At 43.0% G+C, this 27,899-nt stretch overlaps 3 protein-coding genes across 5 annotated transcripts; 1 reads left to right on the top strand and 2 right to left on the bottom strand.

Moving 5' to 3' along the window:
* The first annotated feature begins 47 nt into the window (after positions 1-47).
* Positions 48-3,944, top strand: fam217ba (family with sequence similarity 217 member Ba). Its single transcript, XM_084679355.1, has 4 exons — positions 48-587; positions 690-789; positions 937-1,001; positions 1,109-3,944. Exons 1-4 carry the CDS (start codon positions 478-480, stop codon positions 2,571-2,573), a joined length of 1,740 nt encoding a protein of 579 aa, XP_084535481.1. The 5' UTR covers positions 48-477; the 3' UTR covers positions 2,574-3,944.
* ttll9 (tubulin tyrosine ligase-like family, member 9) lies at positions 3,798-9,068 on the bottom strand. Of its 3 annotated transcripts, none has more exons than XR_014732010.1 (14): positions 8,878-9,068; positions 8,695-8,741; positions 8,053-8,145; positions 7,836-7,947; positions 7,512-7,697; positions 7,284-7,352; positions 7,007-7,097; positions 6,557-6,597; positions 6,295-6,382; positions 5,900-5,958; positions 5,024-5,220; positions 4,804-4,917; positions 4,289-4,483; positions 3,798-4,160 (listed from the first exon to the last, which is right to left on the bottom strand). XR_014732010.1 is itself a non-coding variant. In XM_084679356.1 (14 exons), exons 1-14 carry the CDS (start codon positions 8,890-8,892, stop codon positions 4,090-4,092), a joined length of 1,308 nt encoding a protein of 435 aa, XP_084535482.1. In that variant the 5' UTR covers positions 8,893-9,067; the 3' UTR covers positions 3,800-4,089. The 3 variants fall into 3 exon arrangements, 1 of the variants encoding a protein (XP_084535482.1); XR_014732011.1 differs by having other exon boundaries at positions 4,274-4,483; XM_084679356.1 differs by having other exon boundaries at positions 3,800-4,160; positions 4,359-4,483; positions 8,878-9,067.
* Positions 9,069-16,132: 7,064 nt separating this feature from the next.
* On the bottom strand, positions 16,133-21,739 carry edn3b (endothelin 3b). The gene is made up of 4 exons (XM_084680799.1): positions 21,387-21,739; positions 21,014-21,242; positions 16,478-16,636; positions 16,133-16,234 (listed from the first exon to the last, which is right to left on the bottom strand). Exons 1-4 carry the CDS (start codon positions 21,445-21,447, stop codon positions 16,186-16,188), a joined length of 498 nt encoding a protein of 165 aa, XP_084536925.1. The 5' UTR covers positions 21,448-21,739; the 3' UTR covers positions 16,133-16,185.
* Between the last annotated feature and the right edge of the window lie 6,160 nt (positions 21,740-27,899).

A 27,899-nucleotide genomic window follows, 5' to 3' on the forward strand; every position in this document is an offset into this window, starting at 1 on the left:
AATTCCCATCATGCTGCTGTCCACTGTGCAGAGGCAGTTGACAGCGCAAAGAGCTAGGCAAACAGCAGCTGGTAAACAAACCCATTTCAAGACGGGACTGGAATGCGAACAAGAAGCGTCTGCGTAGATTTAGATCTCATTTTAGTATCGCACTGAGGATATCGAAAATAGCACAACCCACATATGTCATTTTTTCTGGCGTTGGTTGTTAAATGAGGGCAAAACGCTAAGCTGCGGTAGATAGCCTACGACACGATACCTTTGAGATAGCAGTTCTATTATTACAGTAATTCACACTGTCGGGAATCGACACTCGAGGTCAGCGAATGATGCACTGCAGCACTTTCGAAAAAATGGACGGTTTTACCCTAATTCTATTTGTAGAGTACCCCGTAAGGGATGTAGGTTGGTGTCTATAGCTAGAATATTTTCCCCTACGCTGGACTGAAAGCATCAGCCCTCTGCAAAATCAACATCATGGGACCCATCATACAGGAACGCACAACGTCCACGACATTGAAAAGAGTGACGTCCAAAGAGAAAATCAGAGTGAAAAATGCTGAAAATAACGGGCCAATTAACCCCAGGTATAGTGACAAATACTTGAAATGTAAAAATATGTTCAGTGATTGTATTGTTGCTGTGAGTTCTTGGTGTACAAACGTCGTGACGAGCTCCTTTTTTAACAGTTCAAAGAAAGTTAACAAGGTGAAGAAGGCAGGATCCCAACTGAAAAATGGGCTCCCATCTCCGGGTCACAATAAGGACACAGAGCCAACTGCCCAGAAGGTGAGTGACGGCTTTGCCTGCTGCTGCTTTGCGAGTCAATGAGACATCTAGCGTCTGTCAAAACCTGCTTAGTCATTTAATCACATTAAGTACCTGCGGGCCAGAGATAATTGTAATACGAATAACGTTTTTTTTGTTGGTAATTAGACCACTCAATATAGAGGGAGCAGAGTCAAGTCTGACACTGCCCGAAACACAACCAAACTTTCAAGGTAAGTTAACTGTAGAATCCATCCAACATATATTGTATTAAAGTGTGTAAATACTTTGTACTACGTATTAGGGCAGGCAAGTTTCTGAACATCTCATTTCTACTCAGCCCTCAAGAAGAAGGCGTCTTAAAGCCCAAACCACACAAGCTCTCTTTAGCCCCGAGGAAAGACGAGAGGCGCGAGGTGCAGCGGACGTCCCCATGTTGCGCGGAGCTAGACCAGAACCGCGGAGCCATGAGCAGGAGTCGAAGGGCTCTCTCTCTCCCCCTGTCGTCTCCCATACCTGGGCTACGCCAAGGACCGACGCAGGCACTCACCCACATCCACATCGGAGGCCCCACCCTGGAGTCCCTTAGACAGTACGAGTCTAAGGAAGACGATACCGACAGCGCCAGCGACCTCTCGGACTCCGAGCGACTGCCCGTCCTCCCCTCCCCCTGCACGCCCTGCACCCCTCCTCACCTCAACCTCCGTGCCGAGGTCATCAACTCCAACGATTTCCCCCCAGACTTCCCAGGGCCTTGCGGCGCCTCGGCGGAGGACAGCAGCGACACTCCCAGCTACAGCTACCCCGATTTCCTGCCTCCGCCCTTCAACACCTGGAGCCTGCGGCAGCTGGCGGTCTTCCTCCACACGGAGGGCCGCGGCGCCCCCAGGCCCAAGCCCGTGGGCCCCCTGGAGAAGTACCTGGAGAGGCTCCTGCAGCTGGAGTGGCTCCAGATCCAGACGCTGCAGATGGAGAGTGGCAGCAAGCCCTCTGGCCTTCATCCCCGGCCCTTAGGCTTCCCCTCGGCCACCGCTACCCAGCCCCCTCGGCCCCACACGGCGCCCCCCACCCGCCTCAACTCCCCAAAGGGCCCTCGGCAGTCCCACCGCACCTTCCCTTTTGCCCCCGTTAACAACCCCCCATCTCCGGCCTCCGCCCAGCAGCACTTCTCCCGGCTGCCGGTCTGCCCTCACTGTAACATCCGCTACCCGCTCTGCAACGGGAGCTGCTCCGCCTATGCCTACCAGCGCCACTCCCGGCTCAGCCCCCTGCTGGAGCGCAGGGCCCGACCTGGAGCCCCCGCCAAGAGGAGCAGCAGCGAGACTCGGGCTGCGTCCTCCGAGGGCAGGGCCCCGGGAAGCAGCCAAGGAGGCGCAGAAGGAGCAGCAGCAGGAGGGGGAGGAGCACGTACCCCAGGAAGCCCCTCCGCAGGAAGGAGCCACATGAAACACATTCAGGCAGCAGGCAATGCCCGAAAGCCCTCCCAAGAGCCTGGCGCCAATGGTAAAGGTCAGGCAGGCACGAGGAAGGGTCGAGTCCGAACCAGCTCGGAACCGGAGCGGAGGAAAGAGCCGAGCGGGGTCAAAGGAGTCGTCGGCGCGGAGAAACGTGTCAACTCCGGGAGTAAACGAGAGGTCAACACCATCAAGAGAGCTGAGAGAGACTGTCAGAAGAGTGCTGATGGGGGAGGAGCTCAAGCAGCCAAGACCGGCGTCAGAAAAACATCTAAGGAAATGTCGTCTCTCGCCAGGGCACCCATGGGAGACAAGCAGAATGTCAAAGCAAAAAACGTTGTTGCAAAGTAAACCACTTATTTGTCGGTATAGTGGAGCTATAAGCTATGCTTGCTGTATGTGTAATTATCAGTGCTTTATTAACATGTCCTATAGAACTGTTTTACAGCAGTATAAATCAGTCGTGTGTAGCCTTAAAAAGGTTAAAATAATGACATCTGCTATTCTATTTATTTCAGTCGTATTCCTTCATAGACACACTCATCATAGATCAATGTAGTTCTCAAGCAATATGGTTGTAGAGCTTTTGGTGAACTGTTAGGAAACAAGTTAGAGTTGACCGTGCAAAGTATATAGGCACACCAAATACCTTGGCTCACGGCACTTTGCACTGTACAGCCACTTCAGTTTGTACAGGTTTAAAACATAACTGGTAAGATTGTAACAGTATCTATTCAAGCCTTCTTCAACAATGGATTCATCATAAAGCACTTCCATTTAAGATCACTTGTAAACACGGGTCACTAATAGTATATTAGTGGAGTTGTTGTTTGGTGTTCCAACATGTTACTTAATGTTCACTCTGTTTGTAGTTTGATGTTGCTTGAAATTTTAATTGCTTTTGGTTTTTTTGTGCCTGAAAGAAGTGCTTGGTATTTGGTTTAAGGTATCAGTTGGGATCACTTGAACTAGATTGAAAACAATACATTGTGATATTTTAGTATGTTCAGATTGGTAGTGTTTGTTTTAGTGTACTGAATATGTGCAGTGGTTTTGAATTCTAAGGGCTTTTCTCTTGTTTGAAAATACTTTTCTTGAGTATGTTCAGATGTATTTGCATAGAGCTAAGCCTTTTGTTTGAAAGAGACGGTAATGTTTGCTACGAATGTAAATGCGTATTTTTCCAGATTTTGTATGCCATAGTTCTATTTATGATATTGTGTTCCACGCTGTTAAATTTGTCATCAAAGTTGTCTGTTTCACATTTCTGCGAGTAAGAAGAAATGTTTAGCTTCAAAGCTGAATTAACAATGTACATGTTTATCGTGCTGCTCCATCGATCGATTAAAATATGGGGAAATGAAAATGGGCCTTAACTGTAGGGCTTGTTTTGGTCTTATAATTGCAAAAGGACAAAATGTACTAACATATCTCACTGTAATGATAGTGTGCTTTAAACTGGAAAATTGCACATATTATTCTGTGTTTTCTCTGTGGAATGTCTTTTGAAATCATAATTTGATTAAATGATGCTTGTTCATATTGCACATGTTATTTCATATTTATTAAATTTTCATGTAATGCATCGAAGCCATAGATCAGGGTCAGGGGCTGTGTAATAGTGGACATTGAAACACGCACGCAGGATGATTGTAGTACATATTTTCTCAGTGTTGAATGCGGTTATTTGTAAGGCATAGAAATAAATATGTTTTGCACTTGTGTTGTTGTGTTTTTTTGTGTTTCATTTTTAAATAGAACCTCAACATGCACAGATTATTTTTAAACCAGGAACTATCAAGAAAATACATATTTTTTTTGCACGTGTATAAAATGTCAGTGACACAAAAGGAATACTGGCTTCCAATCATATCCTCTTCTGGCCTGGAAAGGGCTTCAGAAGCTGACGGAGTTGTTTTGTTCTGTCATTCACGCACCCTGTGGTAAAGAAACACATTTGGATATGAACATCTTTGATAGATGGGCAAACAATCTAAAGGTCTGTCAATCATTGTCCTTGTTATTTTTTTTTAAGTATAGGAGGGCCCCACCTAGCCACAGCCAACCTTGTTCAGTGTGTTGAAGCTAGAAGTAACCGACCACTAGTACAGCCTCATTATATGGCCTGATGGTTACCCAAGTGTGTGTTGGCGCTGAAAGAGGAGCTGCCAAGTGACTCCAGGTTTACATCCTCCCTGTAGACCGGCCCATCGTTCCACATGAGGTCATAGCCACCAACCCTCTTCTCTCTGCCTGTCAATCTAACGAGGATAACCACAAAACTCATTAGTCTCTTCACAGTTATGCCCCTCCCTGTATCATCTACACAGTGCCCCGGTCTTAGGTGAAAGGACCAGGTAGAGTTTCACCGTATCGCTTTCACCTGACAGGTCTCAGGGCTCATTAACACAAATGTTACAAGTTTGTTTCCATATACGGGCCTCTCGACCTTTCGTAACCCTAAACTTGTTCTCCTCCAGTCTCAGTTTGCAGGCAGGACCAGGCTCTCTTTTTGTATTTTTATTTTTAAATGTACTTTGCAGCTACAGTCTTGTAGGGCTGCTGACTGAGTGGCTCCTACCTGCTCTCCATGTCCACTATGTGTAGGGTGTCTTCCAGTAGACAACACTTCATCTCGTAATCCTCTTGACTGCTGGCCGTGAGAGAGGGGGAGGCGTTCACCTCGATCAGCCACCTGCAGACACACACAGACTTCATAGAGGATAACGGGATGGGGGCTAGAACCGCTCGGGGCCCTAGCGCGGAGGCACCAAAGGTTGTGGGGTTGAGCATCTTCTCACGGTTTGAGGTCCTGGTCCAGCAGGATGTCGTAGCCGTAGAGCTCGAAGCAGTGCTTGTCGTTGATGATGACCTTCTGAACGCTCTGCAGGCTGCGGACGAAGATGTTGTCGACGTCCTTGAACAGAGTCTCCACCGTCTCCGCTCCATGCTTGGCTGTCAGGAACCTCCGCAGCTGCTGGATCTGCCACTTACAGCCCTGCGAGGAGAGAGAGGGAGGGAGACGGCGAGAGAGAGGGAGAGACAGAGAGAAAGGGACAGAAAAAGAGAGAGGGAGACAGCGAGAAAGAACGAGAGACAGAGAGAAAGGGACAGAAAAAGAGAGAGGGAGACAGCGAGAGAGAGGGAGAGACAGAGAGAAAGAGAGAAAGGGACAGAAAAAGAGAGAGGGAGACAGCGAGAGAGAGGGAGAGACAGAGAGACAGAGAGAAAGGGACAGAAAAAAAGACAGGGAGACAGCGAGAGAGAACGAGAGAAAGAGAGAAAGGGACAGAAAAAGAAAGAGAGAGACAGCGAGAGAGAAGGAGAGAAAGAGAGAAAGCGACAGAAAAAGAGAGAGGGAGACAGCGAGAGAGAGGGAGTGACAGAGAGAAAGCAACAGAAAAAGAGAGAGGGAGAGACAGAGAGAAAGAGAGAAAGGGACAGAAAAAGAAAGAGGGAGACAGCGAGAGAGAAGGAGAGAGAGAAAGAGAGGGAGACAACGAGAGAGGGACACAGCGAGAGATAAAGAGAGGCACAAATATTTTTTTTAAACGTAAGACGGTGGAATAGAAAGGGTTTTCTTATGTTTGTAGGACAAAAGTTCAAGATGCTAATAATATTAATACATGCATAAATTATGTGTGCAACATTGGATACATTCAGAGCCTCTCATACACCTTCTCAGGGTCGTAATCTGGTGCCGTTTTCTGAACAGCGACGTTGGTGAGATGCACATCTTAGAAGAAGGATTAAGGGAAAATTAGGGAAACATGAGTAGGCGTTGCATTATCTTCTCCAGGGGAATGAGATGAAAGAGAAGCTTCTGGAACTAAAGACTACAAAGAGAAGAGCCAATTTGGGTCTCATTCAAATCTAGTCCAGGCTATTAGTACAGCAACAAATGCAAATCTATATTTTGATAAAGATTTTTGTTATTTATTTTTTATAATTTTTAAAAATGGGTTTCAATTTGTGATTATTTAGGCCAAGAGCTAAGAATGCAATGATCAAACTGGAACAATGGAACAAACTGCACACCAACAAAAGCCTTGGTTGATAATGAGAAGGATACACTGGTCATCAATACTGCTGAGAGAGAACCTGGTGCTGGAGAAACGAGCAAAGCCATCCCGATATAACCAGGCCTTGAGTGGGATGTACTGAGAAGAAAAACCCAAATCGTGTGAACTGTGTTGAGTTCTGTTTTTGAAACCATTCTTGTTTACTGCACATATAATGAGTCATACATACTGTATACATACATTTACAAAATGTTTTAACTTCTCATTCTTCTGACTACATAAAATAGTTTCTGTTCATGCATTAATACTTACTGATGTTACCAACACGTACACTCTCAAATCAAATTTTCTGCCTACAAGAAAACATTTACAAAGGCTAATTAAATACACATATTGAATATGTTATGAATATCATTATGTTACACCAGGGGTGTCCAAATCCGGTCCTTGATGGCCTCTGTCCTGCACGTTTTAGATGTTTCCCTGCTCCAACACACCTGATTCAATTAAATGGGTTGTTATAACGACCATTCATTAGAATCAGGTGAGCTGGATCAGGGAAACATCTAAAACATGCAGGACAGCGGCCCTCGAGGACCGGATTTGGACACCCCCTGTGTTACACAGTATACACTAATATGCACAATATGTACATCGCTTTAAATAAAAGCTTCTGCTAAATGATTCATCATATTTAATATACTAATAGTAATGCAACCAGTTGTTCTGAACGAGTTAAATAAGGTAATAATTGTCCTGCACCACTAATTAGGTAGGGATTTTCTATGTAGCGCTGTGCCACATAGCTCTCTACTTGGGTCTCATCTTTCTGCTCCTCCGAACGGCTCCCATCCTGTACAAACACAACAACAACACTATCAGTGTGTGTGTGTGAGACGTGTGTGTGTGTGTGTGTGTGTGTGCGTGCATGTGTGTGAGACGTGTGTGCGCTCATGAATGTTTACATTTGTGCTGGTGTATTCCTGTGTAGGGTTCAAAAGAAGCATCGCAAACAGCCTTATGTTTGACACATTGTTACCTTTTTCCAGTCCATGATGTCTTTCAGCTTTCGAAACAGGAAAATGCCCTTCCCCTGGGATCTTGCTACCTGTACACAAATTGGCCAAGGAGGAACACAGGTCTTTAAAAAAGCCCTGAGATCAGTCACAGTCATAACCAAAGGTACCTTGAGTCCAACCCTTTACAGAGCAGCCAAGGATGAAACTCAGCTGAAATGAACAGACTGTTCCATTGCAGTCCACCTCACCGGTTTCATGATCCAGGTGCTGCCAGGGCTTCTTTTGAACTCCTCTACAAAGAGGTGGTATTCACTGGGCAGTTCAAAGGTGCGGGGGAAAAAGTCACATTTGGCTGCTTCCATACGACCAGCTTCTCTTTCCAGTGTTTTGCGATACCTTTTAAGGTTCTTTACCATTAGGTTTTTACGAGTTAGCTGTTCCATGAAGAAGAAAGGAAATATAAGGTGATACGTCACACAATGCACACCCCTCAGTCACACTAGAATAACAACAAAGTGGTTATTTTGTTGTGATTGATGGCAGGAACCCATTTTGCCCAGAGACTCACTCACCTCATAATGGTTGCGAAAATGACATATCCTCACGTGTTCTTCCATGTACGAGTGGTCAAAATGTTCTCTCAGCCACCCAACATCACACCAGTTAAAATCCCATTCTCCATCGCTGTATGTATGGAAGTTTGTTATGCACATACATTGGTACAACACACACAATGTTCCATGTTGCACAACATTTGTATGTCTAATCTTAATCATTCATTGTGCTCACTCTTTGACTTCAATCCAGCTCGGTCTTTGTCGCAGGACATCCTGGATGGTGTTTGTAAGGCCGCATTTGTAACGTACACAACTTCTCCCTTCTCTGTTGAAACAAGCGACATCACAAACAGTATGGGTACGACACATTCAAAGGCGACAGAAGCAAATCAGTGATATCATGTTTTGAATTTTTCATTGAATTCATTGAATACGTAACATTGACTTTAAAACACCAACAAATTTGTTGGTTTTGAATTCACCTCTTTAAAATTGAAATTTGAATTTATTTCAATGGAGAAAAACATCTGATCCAAAAATTAAAGGTTTGGAAATTCAGGTTGATCAAAATCCCAATTCAGATCCCCCAAATTTCTGTCTAAATATCTGGCTCGCACTAAATACATTTCGAATTTGGTGAAATTCAGATCTCCAAAATTGGAATCAAAGAATCCAAAACTAGCAAATTCGGTGGTATTTGAATTTCAATATTAAGTATTCAATTCCTTTTAAAATTCAAAAAATGATGTCACGCATTTGCTTACATAGATAGAGGAACCTCCATACTGTAGTGTAACCATCTCATCTTTGATTGATATTACAGTGCATTGTGATAACTAGCTAATCCATCCCAGCCGCAGACGGAGAAACTCACCCCTCTTTTCTCTTCTGATAGCCATAGGGCCCTTTGTACCCAGAAGTCTTAAACAAAACGTAAGACAGTTAGAACTAGCCTAGCAACGTACTTTAGGATAGTGCGTAGTCTAGTGTAGCTAGCCAACTTCATTGTGCACAATACACAGCACAGTAAACTAGCTACTAAAATACTTTTACTCACCTTTGTCTTTGACATACTTTCTTGAATTGAGAAAACCCCGTTTGCAATGCACAGCCAGCTTTAATTAATGTGGCTAAATTGAGATAATGGCATTAAAGCCTAGATAGGCTAGACAGCAGCCAGCTAGGTTAACACATCTTTGGTAACTTGAGTTTGACAACATGTGTTGCCATAGCAACCTGAAGTCACTTGTTCTGAACGAACTCTTATCTTCGAGACTTTTCCACAGGATATGCTTTTGCCCCACTAGGCTACATCTGGTTATTTGTCGAGAGATAGCCTAATAAAGGCATGAGAACTGGAAACTCACTGTTCATGAAATAGTTAGAAGCCAATTCAAGATTGAGGACCATCATGTTAATATTTCCAGGTTTATGCACATACGCTGAACCACTGGGTGGCAACAAACGCTTAAACATGAACGGAGACATAATATTTCTCTACAATGTGTTGGTCCATACTGCAAGAGGGCAGCATTTCCCATGGTCTGCAAATGTATTTGATACCTCGTGGTGACATAAACTGAATGTGACGGGAATATAACTTTTTATTGCAATTTTGTCACACACAAACACATGTACGGCCAACATCTAACCACTTGTTTTTTATCAAATAGAGCCCTAGACCGAAATTAACAAACCAAGATGTCTCTTCCTATTAGGGAACCAAGGGAAATATTTCCACAATAATGTGAGACCATTTGCAATGACTTAGGTCACGGAATTCCATTTCACATTTGTGAGAAAAACACTTCTTCCAACCAACATGTTTTATTCTTTTTGGGGGGCTGGGGTGGTATTGGACTGGAAGTAGGTCCTCAAGAGTTTACCACACCATTTAAACAACCAATTTCATTTTTTTAGTTTTGTTCCAAAACTCAAATGTGGTTTCAAGATTGGTCTAGTTTTAGTTTTCTCATTTAGTTTCTTTTCTGTAGCATAGCTACCGCTAAGGAAATCCAATACATTTCAATGTGTAATGGACACAGACAGGGCTGGACTGGGACAAAAAAAATGGCCCTGGCATTTTTGCCCACCACAATTGGTGGGACACCACCCACCAGTACACCAAAAGAGTTAAGAGATGTGATTGGGCCAGCCCAGTGTTTGTATGGAAAATGAACCAATGGGCCGCTGTCCCTGCTTTATGGGCCCGTCGTTGGCCAATTATAAGTTTATAAAAAAACAAATCCATAAAGATATGCTGCTTACATTACATTTTGTCATTTTAGCAGACACTCTTATCCAGAGCGAGTTAGAGTAAGTACAGGGTACAGGGACATTCCCCCGAGGCAAGTAGGGTGAAGTACTTTGCCCAAGGACACAACTTAATTTGGCACGGCTGGGAATCGGACTGGCAACCTTCTGATTAATTCCCTAACCGCTCAGCCATCTGACCTCCTATAAGTATACGTTATTAATGTATTAAATATCATATCGGCCCCAAGTGTGTCGGCCCACCGGGCATTTGCTGGTATGCCAGATTACTAGCCCAGGCCTGGACACAGAAAAAGACAACAGATTTAAATTGAATAAGCTTAGTCAGTTTTATTCATATAAGATAATAGGCCTAGGCTATATTCTACTTTGAAAATCTGGAAACTAAATGGAGTGTCCTGACTTTCGACTGTCATGTTCGACCAAATAATAAGCACATTTAGTCGGATATGTCCTAAACTATGACACGTCAAACAAACATTCTATTGAGGTTAGCAGTAAAGTCTCCGAAGGGCCTCATGCCACTTATGTAAACCGTTGCTTAGCTACAGCAGCCTGTTCACATTTTCTGCTCAGAGAGAGGGAGAGACAAGGGAGGTTCAAGACCATTTCAGTTGAACTGTTAGAGGGGCCAGTTACATTATAGTTGTCATAAATGTTTCTTCACTTCATTGGAGGCATTAACAGGCAAAATACCATGTTTATAATTACTCAGACTCTACATTTAAGGGGAACTCAATAATTTTCAGGCTTGTTGTCACAGGGTCACTGGCCCTTCCTGCACCGCCCCCCCCCACACACACACACACACACAACCCACCCCTCCAAACCACCCCCTGAGAGAGTGAGAGAGAGAGAGAGAGAGAGAGAGAGAGAGAGAGAGAGAGAGAGAGAGAGACAGAGAGACAGAGAGAGAGAGAGAGAGAGAGAGAGAGAGACAGAGATAGAGAGAGATAGAGAGAGAGAGAGAGAGAGAGAGAGAGAGAGAGAGAGAGAGAGAGAGAGAGAGAGAGAGAGTATTGGACATAGCATTGATTAGGCCTGCCGCATAGACTCCTGCTCTTCAAACTCTTGGATTGAAAGGGTATGCCTACAAAATGGGGCTAATCTACATTAAATAAGGACTAACTTCGAGGAAAACAAAACTGACTCAGCGATAAATACGTTTCTCCATAGGGAATGTATTAGCCTTGGTCAAACCTACTGCTTTTAACAATTTGAGGCGGCCGGACAATTGGTTTCCCTCACAATGTGAAGAATGCACTGGAAAACATTCTCGTTCTCTGGACCTTCACCAAACGTCTTGAGCTGAAGATCTGCGCTAAGCATTGTTGGATATGAGTTGGAATGCCGGCAGGGAGTAATTGTCTCTGACTGGGACGGTAGCCGTATCCCAGGGATATGGCGTGCTTTCCTGATCCCGACTGCATAACAGGCCAAACAGGGCAATATCCTGGCTGCACATATCCTTCCCATGACTTATCCAGGTTTACGATTAGTGGTTTGTGTTCGCGGGACACAATCGTGGTATGCTGTACCTACCACATGCGTGTGTTTTGGTAGAGTGTAGGAAATAGGCGTGTGCGTGTTGGATCTGAAACTGTACAGTAATTGAAAATAAACACTCCATAAATATCATGATGTGGTGAAGTGGTTACAGTGAGAAGTTACTGGGGCCATAAAACAATGCTTGTTTTCTTGGAAACTATGAAACAATTTATTTTATTATAATTTTTTTCGTTATCATTGTTAGCCTAAACTAAGATACCATAAAGCTTATGGTATAAACTCATTATGATAAAATATGGAGTTTTTTTTAACGGTTGTAGATTCTCACAGTGGTTAAGAATACCAGTTCACTCGTTGACACAGATTATCAAATAAAGCGTTCAACATTTGCAGTTTTTACTAAACTAAAAGGTCATCTTGAGGGGTCACCCACCATTCTGTGAGGGGAGGAGGAGGATTGGAGACCTGTTGTTGCAGCTCTGCCTGTCTAATCTTCAACATCTTCTAACTCTAAACTGGAACAGCTGCCAAAGAGGCTAAGATGTTCCTCACAGATCGGATAGCGACAAATCCAAGCTGTCCTTTGTTACCTTGTTTACCATAACATGTCTGTCCCTGTGATGGTTTACAGGGTATCTTGTCAGCACTTTCAAGACGTTTGGTGCCTCAATCTTATCATAGCAAGCGGGCACTACCCCGGTGTCAACCGTGGAGCTCAATTGACATCCTGGCAGGAATTTGTCAGCTCACGACTGAGTCCCAGATGTATCTCATTAGCAGGTGACACTTTTAACCTTTTTTTTTGAATGAGAGCCAGATGTTGAATTATTTAATTGAAGCACTTGGGTCCCATCTCCTCTTTACAATAGAAGGTGGTCCTATCATTATTAACAATTGAACAAATCTGGAGACAAATCGAATTTCATTACTCAACAGAAGTTCTAAACCGTGTTTCAAAAAACACCATTTCTGTTGGCCTTACATTGTAACAAAAAAAAAATATACCTCACAAAATAAAATCAAGAGACATTCTGAGTCACGTCAAAAGCTTTCTTAAAAAACAGGACCACAGTGATTGGTATTCTGATAACTGCATGAGATACAAGAGTCATAAATGGTTGTCAGGGGAGTAGAAGTCTCCTGTGTCAGTCGCCCTTAATCACTGACAGACTTCAGGACAACCTCACTTCACCTTAGTCCAGGGACTCATGGGATGCAGCACAGCACATGGAATGTGACACCTTTGTTCTTGGCAGAGAACAGAGTTTCGTGAGACTCCTGTGATTTGTCAACGGCACAGGACATCTTAATAGTCCATGAAAGATCTTCTCAATGATCCCCATTAAGCCATTCATCAGTTCATTGATTTGCACTTTTTTTTTGCTCGAGCAGATGGCTGCCTCATCATGGGGAGGCTCCATCAAGAGATCTTGTTATATAAAATACAGTCCCTGTGTGAGTGGCCTGAACTGCTGTTTTGACTTGTGCGCCGCTGGTTTGAAGTTGATTAACAGCCACACAGGAAGCACACTGACATGACCATTAAAAGCAAAGGTCATGCCTTTCCATAGCATGAATGAAGACTTTTTGGAGTGCAAGGCTGAACAGAACGTTGCCAACGCAGCAGAGTGTCTGTTTGAACCAGGAAGTGGTGTCTTTGGCAGTGGAGACTAACCCAGGTGGAGGTGGGAGTGTCAGGGACACACTGTGTGTATTAAAGTGTGTGTGTGTGTGTGCTCAAATGCCTCTTCCCTCTTCCACACACACAAACATGCAAAAATATGCCCAGTTATCATGACCTAATACCGAAATATACTATATGAAATGATAAATCGAAAAATACCAGGTGGAACCATAAATATGATTCATTTGGCTCATCCAAAGAAAAAGCGTTTTGACCTTAGCAGTGACATGTTATGAAATAGATTTTTCCAGACACTACATAGACAGAACAAAAACATAATTGTCAGTCTCTATCGGTCTTAGCAGAGCAACAAATTACCTCAATGTTTTCAGACAATCACAGCCATTAACCCATCAACAAGAGACTGATTTTTGAACTAGGACACAATGTACAAAAGGCATATCCTTTTGATAGATGACGGCCACAGGCACTTATGGATGTTCATCCTGAACATATTCACTGACGGGTTTCTCTGTAAGCGCTGTGGGAATGAGGTCTTGTTTCCAAAGCAGCTTTACTGGTGCTCACTTCAAAAGTTTGACTTTAGACCCCAGGGTGCTTTTGGAGACTTTGGGGGACATTCCAAAACAAAAGGTAGAATTTGGTTTCCAAAGAAATCCTTTTTGTTTCATTCCTGTTGAGCTAGGCTCAGTGCTCCCCTGGTAAATGGCAGATTGTTAAATGTGTATGAGGTTGGTACTTGCTTTGTACATTTTACAATAATACAAATTCAGAATCATTGGTCTTTTTGTCAGCTGTAAACATGGTTGGAACAAGAGAACACAAAGATGCGTGAGCGATAGTATTATGAATACCTTGTTTATTGCTTTTGAATAGTTACTTTGACTCGTTTTGCACAAGTAAGGAAAAAACAAGCAAATATTTAATTACATTCCCTTATTTGTCAGTCATCTAAATTTCAGCCCAACCACACACAGTACCAAGGCCAACTGTCACCTAAAAACAACAACTCTAGAGCCATCCCTGTGGTTGACCTGGAAGAACACATACCACATAGATGAAATGGAGTAATTTCCCCATGCTGGAAACCAACCTGCAGCTGCTTGGGTTTGTTTCCAGCCCAGGGAAATTACTCAATTTCATCCCCTCTCTCTCTCTCTACGTCTCCCCCTGCCTTTCATGTCCTCTCCACATACTGTAACTATCAAAATAATGCACAAATGCCCAAAAATGTATCTGAAAAAAACTCTGCATATCAGCGATGTTCGAGTCTGGTGCTTTCTGTGTTTGTGAGCATTTTGAGTAGGACATTATGTGGATGTGTGTTTCTTGCCCAGTGTGCCAAGGGTTTAATTGTCCAGTCAAAATGGACACTTTGAGAATATGAGACCTCCATTCTCGGTTTAGTTTTTGCAGCATCTGTGGCATTATGGATGAGCTATGAAACAGAGCACAGTCTGTAAATCCGGAACTTTATAGTCTAAAACGGTAACATAAAACACCAGGAAATACAATCTTGGAAAGGCATGTGGAATATGTGAACATAGTAATGCAAAGTAGATTAACATGGTTTATGTCACGTTGAAAAAGGGAGGTATAGACCACCTTGGTTCGGTTTTTGAGGTTAGCAACTTAAGCAAGGCGTTTTAAGGGTTTCACTCTTTAGTTACTCAGACAAGTATAACTTCCTAACGTGTCTCATTTAACATGCAGCTTGTAGATGTGGCCAAGTTCTCCTGGATTTGCCAATATAATCATCATCAGTCATCTGAAACAGGAAGACCAGTCCAACATACTCAGCAACACAAAACAAAAATCTGCAAATACTACTACAGTCAATTATAAGGTCATTTCCTCTGGATATGAATATAAATATTGTGGTTATCTTATTTATATCGCAAATTGACATATTGGACCATTGAACATGGATATACTGTACATTGCCATTTCACATACATATCCCTTTTTAAAATTATAACACATGCTGCTCAATATCAATACAAATGTGTGTAAAAAAAATGCATAACAAATGATTGAACTTAAAAAAATCTTATTCCTTCGCAGGTCATTGATATACTGCAGATATATAGCTGTACTGTAGATAAATTGTATCCACCGTTTTGGAAGCTTTGAAGTTTTCAAAAAATGAGTTTGAGGTCCATTTCCCCATGTCCTAGTGTCATTTTGTCAAATTACAGGAAAAATGTAATCCGCCAGGAAACTGACTAACTGACTGACTGTCACCTGTCCTTAGTTAGAGGTTAGGAGCTGAATTATACGTCGCTGCATCCTTGATTTTCCAGAATGTTTTGATTGGGGTTTGGTTAACAGAAAAAGCCCTTCCCTGTGATTTAGCAACAGTTCATTCAGGTAAAACAATAGTCACAAAAACTCTTACCAGTGAATATATAATTAAGTAATTAAGCTCACTGAGAGCTAGGTCATTGTTCTCCATGTTTTGATTCAATTTGCCTGTGCGAGTTGCCTAAAATGTTGTATTTGTGAATGATGTAACCATTCAACCAGATGGTACTGAATGGGTTCCAGGAAACTAAAAATCTGTTTCTCCCCTTGAAAATTCTGTTCATGATGAGCAGCTTGCACCCAAGGACAGAGCAGGAGAAGGGGGTGGAGGGGATGGGAAGGTGGAGGGGATGGGAGGGTGGAGGGGATGGGAAGGTGGAGGGGATGGGAGGGTGGAGGGGATGGGAGGGTGGAGGGGATGGGAGGGTGGAGGGGATGGGAGGGTGGAAGGGATGGGAGGGTGGAGGGGATCGGAGGGTGGAGGGGATGGGAGGGTGGAGGGGATGGGAGGGTGGAGGGATGGGAGGGTGGAGGGGATGGGAAGGTGGAGGGAATGGGAGGGTGGAGGGGATGGGAGGGTGGAGGGGATGGGAGGGTGGATGAGGTGAAGACGAATGAAGGCGAAGAGATCCCTCATCGGCCCCAGGAAGTAGTCCTGTTTGGTGCTCTCTGTGGGGAAGTGCTGCAAGACATGTTACAGATTAAATCAGCAAAAGAACAGTTTTTTTTTTTTTTTTACAGTACAGTTAGATCATACACCTGTTTTGCTTCACGACGCATCTACCTCAGATGAAAGCCAGTTGGACTAGAGAGAAGCTTTCATTAAAACAAAACCTTTCATCTTTTATCAAACCATCTAACCACACATATCGTTGGAATGTGCCGACAGATGCCAATCCTTCATTTGTGAACACGGGTGCCATACCTGGATTGACAGAAATCACTGCAATGACGGTCAACCCTTGGATTGGCACAAACACAACGCAGATATTCCACTTCTTCAGGGTCAGAGGGCAAACTATCAGCGGTACGCCTGATTCGCTGATGTCCTCTGTAGCTGGACATCCCATAGGGCACTGTACGTCTATGGAAAAACATGCAGTACAAAAAAAAGTCACCAGAGCACAATATCTCCCACACCAACTATGGTTTAATCACTTAAGATCAGCTACAACCAAACTTCACAAGATTTGATTGTGGTTGACTTTTTAACAAAACAAATGTTTTTCTCTCCGATATCTTGCGAAAAGAAGATGTGGTTGACTATATTCAGTAAGAAGACATGTAGTTTACCTGGAATAGGAAGTGTTTGAATTGAATTTCAGGGACTCATAAGGTAGTTTATACAAAGGCGTAGCAGGTGAGAGACCAGTCTATCATTTCAAACAGAAAAAGTAGGAACCTGTGTAGAAGATGTGGAGATGCATCCCAGTCTTATCCACAAAGAATCCATTAAACCCATCTGTCAATAGTTTAGAGTTCAGAAGAAGCTTATGATGTAGTTTATACTGGTCTCCAGTTTCTGAACTTCTTCACTTAGTGGTGCAGTGAGGTTTTTTGTTGGTCTAAACATCACTGTGAATCTGTCTTGTTACCAGTGCTAAGCTGCTACTCCTGCTGTTTACTGCACTATAAACCACAATCAGGTTTGTTATGATGTTGAGGCAGTTATGAGTTTGACCATTTGCAGGCATTTAATTGTTTTTTACTTCATCATCCTTTTGACATTCATAGATGTTAAGCAGGCATAAGCTGAAGGATGTGTGAAAAAATGTGTTTGTTTCCTCCATTGGCTTGCATTGTGCTTCGAAAATAAAGGAAAACATTGTTTTCTTTTGGCCTCTGAGCGTTTTATGGGGATGACAGGCATTGTATGACAGAAACATGAATCAATGCGAAGACTTTGAAAACAGTCTTACCACATCAAGAAATAAACGATGCTGTACCCACTGTCATCTGCTGAATAATTTCTTCTGAGACTTTAACCCCCTGATCAAAACCATCTAACCCCCCCTCACTCCCTCCTCCCTATCAACATCCTTTGGGATTTGACCCAAAGGTCTCCTTTCACTCAAAAACAAAAAAAGTGTTTGTAGGTTTGGGGATGAAGAGAAACAGTTCAGATGCAAACCATGTGAGAGTCTTTTATTTTCCACAGGGTTTTAGTAGAACAATTTGTCTCCATTGGCACAATTTTTCATGTCCCCTTATATTCCGAGTAAGTACCTAGAATAAATGATCTTCAAAAGTATAGGGGTTACCACAATCTAAATTGTGAAATGTCAAAATTCCTACCCAAAACTCAAGGCAATGTGATTTATTAAACCCATTACTCAGAAGTTGTGTATGATTATGATTACCACATGTTGGGCGACGTTAATAGACACTCTGTTCCAGTGGTGTTTTTTAACAAGCTTAGACAGGTCAGTCTTCATAACCCTAAGCCACGTGTGTTGGAGAACATATAAACTTCTGTAATGCCATTCAAACCACTTAATCTTTCATAATCCACTTGTCTGAAGCTGTTTAGGCATGTCTGCATCACTCAAATAGACTATTAAAACGGATCGGTTTACCTAGACTGTGAATGAATAGACAGACAGGTTTCCTTCTAAATTTGTAGCTGAGCAGTTTGGCGATGTTAACAAACAATAGAATGAGCTATGCAGAATCCTCTTGGTCTCACATATTCATGGGCTAAAGGATAAACAAAGTTTGCTTTGTTATTATTGAAAATTCTTCAAGTGACTTGATGGAGTGCAAGAATTTTCTCTGTCACCAAAAAAAAAACCCTGACACGCATCTTTAAGCCTCTCCAGGATTTAAGTATTTTCCTTTTCCTCTTTGGTGACCACATGTTTGGCAAGAGGGACACTGCTACGCTAAAGAGGTGTGCCTGCACACACTCACACACAGAGAACATTTTTTTTTATACACACTGAACTCTATGCATTTTTTGCGTATGCCACTAATTACAACTGCTGAAGAACTCGGCGTATTAAAGCATTACGGCATCAAATTAGGAAGTTCTGTTTATGATCACATTTCCAGCGAAATCTCCAGTGAACTTGCTAGCTATTTCAATATGGTGCCATCACGCTCCTGTGCTGTAGTTACTCTGTCGTGAACTAGGACAGAATATAAACAGGTCTTGACCACACATGCTCTGAGACCCTGATCTCTTGATTGTTTGGAGAATTGCTGGTTATATCAGTTAGGCTTTCTAAATAAATAAAGACAATTTGTGTATAAAGTTGCCCAGCAGGCAGAGATCAAGTGTACCCAGTGTGGACATCCTTCTGGAGATTTCAGTAGGGGGTCTTGGCAAAACAAGAAAGAGTAGGAAGGAATGCTCTCTCTGGGTCTTGCCAGGCTGTTTTGTCAGTGAGGTGGTGGAACAAAGAAACATCCAGTAAATCAAGGGAGGGTCTGAAGTGTGCTCAGGGCGGTTATGATGAGGAGACATATCTAGGGATGTGCCACACGCTCACCCAGACAGGCGAGGTGTGATAGATGGGACCAAGGGGGTGAACATCCCAACAGCCTTTCCCTAATGCTCAGCCAACAACATTGATGTTCAATGCCAACAAACCATCCAGGCACAGCAAATGCGTAGATCTATAAATCTCGCTAACCAGGTGAGAATAAAGACGTTGGGTTAAACAGGGATATAAGGATGACTCATGAATCCTAACGCCACAGTACACTCTTTTTCAAGGTCAAAACCGGCATTGGACTTTTCTCTTTGTTCAGGTCGTAAAGTCACAATGCTTTCTGACTCCTGCCCCTATAGGAGGACCAAACTAGGTAACTGAATTGAGCTCCTACTGTTAGTTACCCACTGAATCGAATGTCTCTCGCTACCTGCGAGAGTTCACCTCTTTCAGACTGCCTTGAATAGCCATTCATAAAACTCAGCCTCTGTCAGCGGCAATGGTCAAACCTCTATGGTCTGGTTCATTATAGTGTCTACAGCTGTCTCATCTGTTTGGTATTAGCCAGCGATGTATCTCTGTCTAGCATTACCAAGCCCAAGCATTCTCTCTGATCTCTATCCACTCAACCTATAAGCATCTGTGGGCTAAGACCCCATGGTATTCCAGCTCACTGGGATCCATTAGTGATGTCTGCCGATGACAGCCCTTCCAGGACTTGAATTGCTTCAGACATCCACTGAGCAAGTAGGAGCTTCCCAATGCAAATCTAATTTGACACGCATCTCAGAACAACTCTACACAAGTCATGATTAAGAGGCTTTCGGCTATCCTAATGGTCTAGATAGTGTGAATCTTGCTTGTGCATTTACAACACATGTTTCCATCATCCTTACAGTTATTCTTCTAGACCAGTGGTTCTCAACCCTGGTCCTCAAGTACATTTACATTTATGCATTTAGCAGACGCTTTTATCCAAAGCGACTTCCAAAAAAGAGCTTTACCCCCTGTCCTGCATGTTTTAGATGTTTCCCTGCTCCAACACACCTGATTCAGATGAATGGGTCGTTATCTAGTTATGCAGAGGCCTGCTAACGACCATTCATTTTAATCAGGTGTGTTGGAGCAGGGAAATATCTAACACATGCAGGACAGGGGGTACTTGAGGACCAGGGTTGAGAACCACTGCTTTACACTGCCCTGGTTGTCAGACACACATGCAGGGATTAGAAGTTTAGTGTATGCCCTGCATGGTACCCAAGGAAACCATATGTTGTATCAGAACCATGGACAGTAACCAACATGGAACTATATCCTTCCCAGGGTCCAGTACAGGGTAGAGACACTACAGTCTACAGACACAAATATCTGCTTTTGAAGACTTGTTTGGACAGAGAGAAAGAGGAAGAGAGAAAAAAAGAGAGAAAGAGGGAGAAAGAAAAAATGAGAAAGGGGGTAGGTAGAGGATAGAGAAAAGAATGTGAGATGCAAGTTTTTGTTTTTGTGTGTGTGTGTGCGTGTGGGTATGAACATGTGTGTGTGTGTGTGTGTGCGTGTTCACTTCAGTACATCCAGCAGAAACACACCCAACTCTGAATACCACTCTACTTGACTTTGGCTGTGTAGACTCATTATTCTAGAGCATTATAGGCTTGTGATGACCTTAACTATGTAGTCAACAATTACACTGTACCTTGGGGAACCAATTACAGAACATGGATTGTGGTTCAGCAGTGAACCATAACCGGTGGTGAGGTTATTTAAATCAGCCGCACATTCTGGAGCACATGTTTATTCCTGGCTAGACAGGTTATTAAACTGACATTTCCATGGCATGTTAACCGAGTTGTGTATTGATTGTAATTCCCATCGTTTAATGGAGATTCTTAAAAATGGTTAGGAATCAACAATTGACTTGGCTATTGGCTGTGAAGTTGCGTGATTCTTTTTTTTTGTGCATATCCCTCCGCCACTTTTTTTTTCCAACGTGCTTTAAATATCATGATAAAAACACATGTTTCTCTTACTCAGGAGTGTTAATCCAGATGATATCCAGATGGCAGTAATAGACGCACTCCTTATCTTTGTAGGAGTAACATGTGCACCGTTTCGATCTTGTCTTAGGGTTCGGGGTGGACAGTGGCCACACGATGCGTCCCTCAAGAGCAAAGGCACCTCTCTGCTCCCCTTCTGAACTCGCCTGGGGGACCTCCAGTAGCGCCTCGGACTTGATCGCTGCGCCAGAGGACAAAGTACCTTAGATGAAAAAAGAAACGCATAAGTGGAATTGAATTTAAATTACATGTTGATGTAAATGGTTCTCATTTCGTTGAAAGTCGCTAAGCTTGTCGGTGGAATTAATAAATCAACCTACCACAGGCATACTATATGGTGACTTACCTTTTGAGAGAATAGATGCCAATACTAGCAAAAATCCTGATACGAAAGAAATCCTTGCCATGTCGCAATAATTCCAATTAAAAGTTATTTTACGGAGTCAAATAACGATGATTAAAAATCCATAAATTTGTCAGAATAAACAGAAGTCCATTTCATACGGTCCAGGTAGGATAACTCCACAAGCAGCCGGTGTCAGCCACGTCCTGTCCATACCCACGTCCTGATGAGAGTTCTGTAAGAGTGCAGTAGATGAAAATAGCTTGTTTCTTTATGTAGGAGACTAGGAGTGACTCCTTCGTTGGAGTGTGATATTAGTAAATTCTCACGATGACGCGCAAGCCAGTGAGTCAATAATTTACTCCTCGCACAGTTGTCTTGCGCGGCTCCGGCGTTGGTTTAGGTCTCCGGCTAGTGACACGCCCACCTTCCCATCATCTCTCGCCTTTCCCAACTCATTGAGTGGGAGGCATGGAGCAGGGACACCGCATCTGGGTGACAGCCTTCTGTTTGACCATAAAATATATGTCCACGCATTCGGTATAGACATTTATTCATTAATTATTCATTTTTTTCATTTAGGCCTAGAAGTTGTCGATTTAACGATTAAGAATACTGCAAAGGTCAGACAAAGAATAACTGATTACAGGTCGAGATTTTCCAATTTAACGTTTTTTACAGTGTAATTGAGGCAATTTCCCGTGCTATTATTTGGGGGTGATTTTTCCCCACAACTCCTCAGTCAGTAATCACGTTGGAGATGTCTGAGGGAAGAAAACTACTTCTGTGGAGAAAAACGCTGAAGAAAAAAATCTGATCGGAAAGTTTTTTTCTCGCGCGTGGCATATTTTTCACGTGGGAGGATACTCATTTAGTATGAAACTCTTGACTGACATTGTGTGCTTTCTTTTTACATGTAGAAAGGGACTATTTTTATGGGGTGGCTGTTAAATGGCTTGAAATAACAAAAACTATTTCCATGTTCATTATTTCGTCTCATCAATAAGACGTGTTGTGACATTTTTGTTCGGGTTACTGTATTCTTCAAACAAATTGGTCATTGTTTTTTTTGTGAGGTCTCTGTGTCTGAGGTCTCTAACGCATGGTGGTGATTTGTCCTTCATTCCACGTCCTCTGTTTTCCTTGCTCCTGTTCAGATCTTCAGCTATTAGTTACTGAATGTTTGCCCACAGGGGAAAACAATAGCTGTAGGTTGGAGGGCCATAGGATCGCACCACACACATTGAGAAGCAACCCTGGGTAAGCAGCCAGACGGTCAGCAGTCACAAGCTACGGTCTGTGAATGTGCAGATTAACTGACAGAATGTTTCTGCCTAGGTACAGAAACATATCACCTACGCAGAGCAACGCGGAAATAGCACATACCATACCAGATCTAAAGTGTTTTTGTCAGAGGAGATGCATCGTCATGACCGTCAAATGTATCAAGTCAAGTTTTACAAACCTCAGCCTTTCTCTCTTGATGTTTTTCTTTTTTTTTCATATTTTTCTTAAGGAAAGCCTAGCCACACACCTTGTTTCCATGTTGATCTGAAGTGCAGCAGTGTCTTGAAGAAGCAGCCACGGAGGTATAAAAAAACACATTTGGTCCTATATTATTACCCCCCTGAATCCCTTCCAGAATCCCTTGGGCTAGGGTTTTGTGCCATACTTCAGCTCTCTAGTACGTTCCTGGGACCAAGCTGAATTCCACACAAATCAAGACCATATTCTGTTTTCACTGCACAGGCCATAGCTGTGGAGACAGAAAGTTGCTGGAGAGTGGTTCCCTGAAAGTGAATGCGGTTTGGTGGTCAAAAATGACATGTGCGCACCCTCCCTGTGGCATTTCTTTACATGAGAGACCTTTGATAACTTTTTCTGCACTACTGTGTATGACGATGTTCACTCAATACCAGTGCATGGTAAATTCTGCCATGTGAAAATTAAAAAACAGAAATTTCTTTTTAGGCCACAAGGGAGCATGTCTTAAACATGCATACAGCATGTTTCACATCCAAATCACTCATGTAGATTTTTTATGACCCTATGATTGTCATGCAAAATAGACCCTCTTCCATGTAAATTTTGAATCCCGCTGCTTTAAATATTTCACAGTGTAATTATGCCCTCCTGGCATGTATCTGTCTTGCAGCGATAAACTGTGCTTGGAGCCTATTCTACTCTAGGACAAGAATTTTATGGAGTGTAGTTCATTTCACTAGGAAATGTGCTGTTTTCTTTGGCTGTGACCAGTGTTTTAATAGAGAACACTTTGGGAGGGCAAAACCAAGGGATTCGTCATCTTACTGTTTGGGGGCTGGGTGGGGTTTAACAAAGGCTTCATCGTTTATGTGCTGTGAATGAGAACACACACACTCGCACACAAACAGACACATGCGCACACACACACAGTTTAAATGCTTTAAAGTAAATCCCTCAAGTAGAAATGTTGCTGTGATTTTACAAACGTTTCCAGACACTTATGAGAACAAACACCACTGTCTCCTCAACACTGCCAAGCGGCTTGTGACTGATGAAAACATCTCCTTCCCAAACTTCCTGTTGTTTACACATCGAAAGGAAGTGTTCAGTGAAACCTGTCCTTTCTATGTCAACACCAGTGGATGGGAAGCAAGGTGAAAATGGCGTCAGTTGAACAGTCTGACAGCAGGCCTTCTGTGGACAGGGTCCACTCTCACAAGACTTGTTGCTTCATTTCCTGTTCGCTTCATGACACATTGCATAGATGGCATGCCTCACACAACAACCTGAATAGTAATGTTCCCTCTTTACTTAATGGTACAGAGGGACCTAATCCTTAAGGAATATCATCTGACGTGAATTATTGGGTCGAACATCATGGCTGACTCTAAGAAAATGTGCCACTACCCTGAGCTGTTACCAATAACACTTCTGATTAGATGTTAACAACATTTCATTGACTTTGTACTTGTACACAGTGAACAATGACAATAAAGTTGAATCTATTCTAATATAATCTAAACACTCTTTTATACACTTCAATGAAGTGCATTTTGTTACATATTAAGTACACATTAACAATAATAAAAACAACAACAAAACAAAGAATATTTCTCATGAAGCAACAATATCTTCGGAGTACAGAAACATCCAACACAAGCATTGAGAATCTCTGAGTCTTTGAAGCCACAATGTGAGTCAAAGGTAAAATGTCTAATCTCACACCCATCCAAGTACAAATGAAAACCTTTCACACAAGTAGCGCAGTAAATGCCACAGCCTGGATTTGCTGACCTTGTCTGCGGTCTGGGTGTCATCACCACTAGAGAATGTGTCCTGACCAGAGCATGACCCTAAAAACCTGACCACCACAATCTGCCGAGGAATGAACAGCATCTATAAAATAAAAATCCTCTGGTTTTAGGATTCATCTCCAAACCCACACAGTGTTGGTGAGCATTGTAAATGGGGTTGTCAACAGTGGCTCATTCGGGGAAAACTTTGGGGGAAAACTGGATGTAGATGGATATTTTGATACAGGACAGGCAGCTTTGGTTGGAACAAAATCTAGGATTGCAATCCAGACAAAGCCATGGTTGCAGGTTTCAACAAGATCACACAAAAACAAAATCCAGTCCAGTACATGTGAAATTACACTGTGGGTTTTACATAGTAGTGAATAACTAAAGTGTTCACCAACAAATAGCATCATAGGTGGATTCAATTGTAGACTGAAAGTACGAGTCTCTGAAGTATGTCAGATGGCTGAGAGGGTAGTGGCTAGTAATCAGAAGGTTACCGGTTAGATTCCTGGCAAAAAGACATTGTGTCCTTGGGCAAGGCACTCCACCCTACTTGTCTCGGGGGAATGTCCCTGTACTCTGGATAAGAGCGTCTGGTAAATGTAAATGTAATGTAAATGTAAGTATTGACTGCCAAGCCAAAAGCATCCTCTTTTCCACAAACACCAGAAATCTAGTCAGGTTCCACAACATGTGTTGCAATACAGATCTCTGCTTGATCTTTGTGGCTTATGAAGTTATTGAAGCTTTCAACAACAACAAAAAAAGCCAGCGTTAAATTCTTGAGAGGGGGATGAAAAGAAAACAGATTCTTAAGAGCAAAATTGCCCAGTGCACCTCCTCACGTGGGCCTGGCTTTGTGATGCCCGGCCCTGGGCTGAAGAGAGGGTAGGTGGGAGTGTTCAGCACACCCCCGTATCTCGACACCCATGTGTGCATGTGAAGGAGAATGAGTAAGGGAATCAAAAAATAACAATGTGGCTGGATCATGTTGATGAACAGGCAACAATGTGGTAAACCAAAACACGTATCCCACATTCTGAAACGCCCCTTTCAGAATCAAAACTTGTCCAGATATGAAATTGAACGTTTGTACTTTGATCGATGTAAGACATCGTGGCACTATGGAGAATTAGGTGTGAGGGACAGGGAAAACGTGAACACAATATCTGCCCAGATGAAAGGGTTATAAAGGATGTTCTTGCTCAGTGGGTTTGTGTAGTCATAGCCACGGGAACATATTTTATCAGGGGGGTGCTGGGGGGTGGTGCCGTGGTGGCGGATCATATCAAGTCATATCATGCAGCACCCTCAGCACCCCTAGTTTCCGCGGCCATGAGTGTAGCTAACCTTAACCCTAATTCAAACCTTAACCCTAACCACACTTAACCCTAACCCTACTGCAGTCGGTTGTGCAACTCACAAGTTCAAATCCCCCTGTGCTCTACATTGCTTTGAATAAAAGGTTAAATGAAAAACGAATACTTTGCTTTGTGTGTTTGTACTGTAGGCCCATGGTCTGGAATTGCTTGGCAATTGTCATATATACTATAATCTATATCCCACGCTCACAATATCCGTTTCCGTCTGCGAGACATGCCACCCAGGAGTTTAATCATTATAAATCAATCTTGTTAATCTTATCTTATAAGACACCAAGCATAAAGATAGCACATCTGCCTTTATTTCACGTGAGACATTTCATATCTATACAAATTGGTTAAGAATGTCCTCATATTAAGTACATTTATTTACACTAAGCTGTCTGAGCAACAGAGGCCCAGAGATCGATTTGCAGGCATAACAGGCAGAGTGCCAGTAGACAACTCATCCATTAAAAAACGAGTAACTGATGTTGGTATGGTTAGACAAGACGATTAGCATGATTAAGCTAATTGCTTTGGACACACCAGTTTACGCGTCTCAGCCAACTGACGTTTCAACCTTAGTAAGTGCTACTGTAGGGCCGCTTTGAGCCTGTAGAAAAACAACGCTCAACCTTTCTCCTGTAGTGCCTATGCCTCGTCCTGTACTTACATTTAGCAGATGCTCTTATCCAGAGCGACTTACAGTAAGTACAGGGACATTCTTCCCGAGAGCCTTGTCCAAGGACACAACGTCATTTGGCACGGCCGGGAATCGAACCAACAACCTGCTGATTCATAGCCCAACTCCCTGACCGCTCAGCCATCTGACCTGTACTTTGCTCGCCACGGAAGAAGAAGAGACTGGTTTCCAGACAGGATGTCCCATCAGACCACCGCTTTGCTGTCCCATCAAGGACGCAGATCTCCAGCTAAGAACCAGAAGGACCCGAGGAGGTGGGCTCTTCTCAGGCTTTGTTGGCATGCCAAGCCATACATCCCCAGTCAGGTTTCTGCAGTTGTACCACAGAGCCACAGGCTGTGGAATTATTTACATCAAAACCCACTGTGTTTGTTTTAGAGGTGGGTGGCTGGGAGAGGAAGAAGGGGTATACTGCCTGGGGAGGTTGTGGAACCGGTGGTGGAACGCCGATGAGACGTTTATTTACCTTTGGGTCGGGAATTCGAGTGTAGTGTTATCTCTTCATTAAGCAGCCCTTACAGTAATGACTATAATAATTACTTAGTGTAACTAAGGGCTTGTTGTTGCAGAAAGGTAAGATGGTTCAGTTACAATCTATACATCAACATGGGCCGAGCCTTGCCATGAAGCAACACTGTAGCAATAATAGAACCTTTCAGTTAGTGTGAATTTGCCTTTCAATGTTTTCGCTACCGCATGTTTTTAACACTGTGTTCCAACGAATGGTGAGTTAACGAAATTAGGTCATGGGAGCCAGCCATATTGGGTCGTGACGTTTGTGGGTGTGTAAATTGTCAGTAAAAGATGCATTTTAAAAGAAATGAGGCAACATGTTCAAATTACCACATTGAATCTGTTGTTGACCTTTAACCTCAGTTGAGGCATTGTGATGCAATAAGAGAGGTCATATAACATCACAGTACTATCAACAAGCTCACCAGCTCAGTGTGTGTGCCACCATGCAGGCTGAGGCCTTACTTCAGTGACCTGGAATCAAATCCAACCTTGGCCCTTTGCTGCATGTCTTCCCCTCTCTCTCTCTCTCTCTCTCTCTCTCTCTCTCTCTCTCTCTCTCTCTCTGTCTCTCTCTCTCTCTCTGTCCTTCTCTCTCTCTCTCTCTCTCTCTCTCTGTCTCTCTCTCTCTCTCTCTCTCTCTCTCTCC

This window comes from Hypomesus nipponensis, chromosome 18 (genome assembly GCF_054491055.1).
Source record: "Hypomesus nipponensis isolate SF chromosome 18, ASM5449105v1, whole genome shotgun sequence".
Lineage (NCBI taxonomy): Eukaryota > Metazoa > Chordata > Actinopteri > Osmeriformes > Osmeridae > Hypomesus > Hypomesus nipponensis.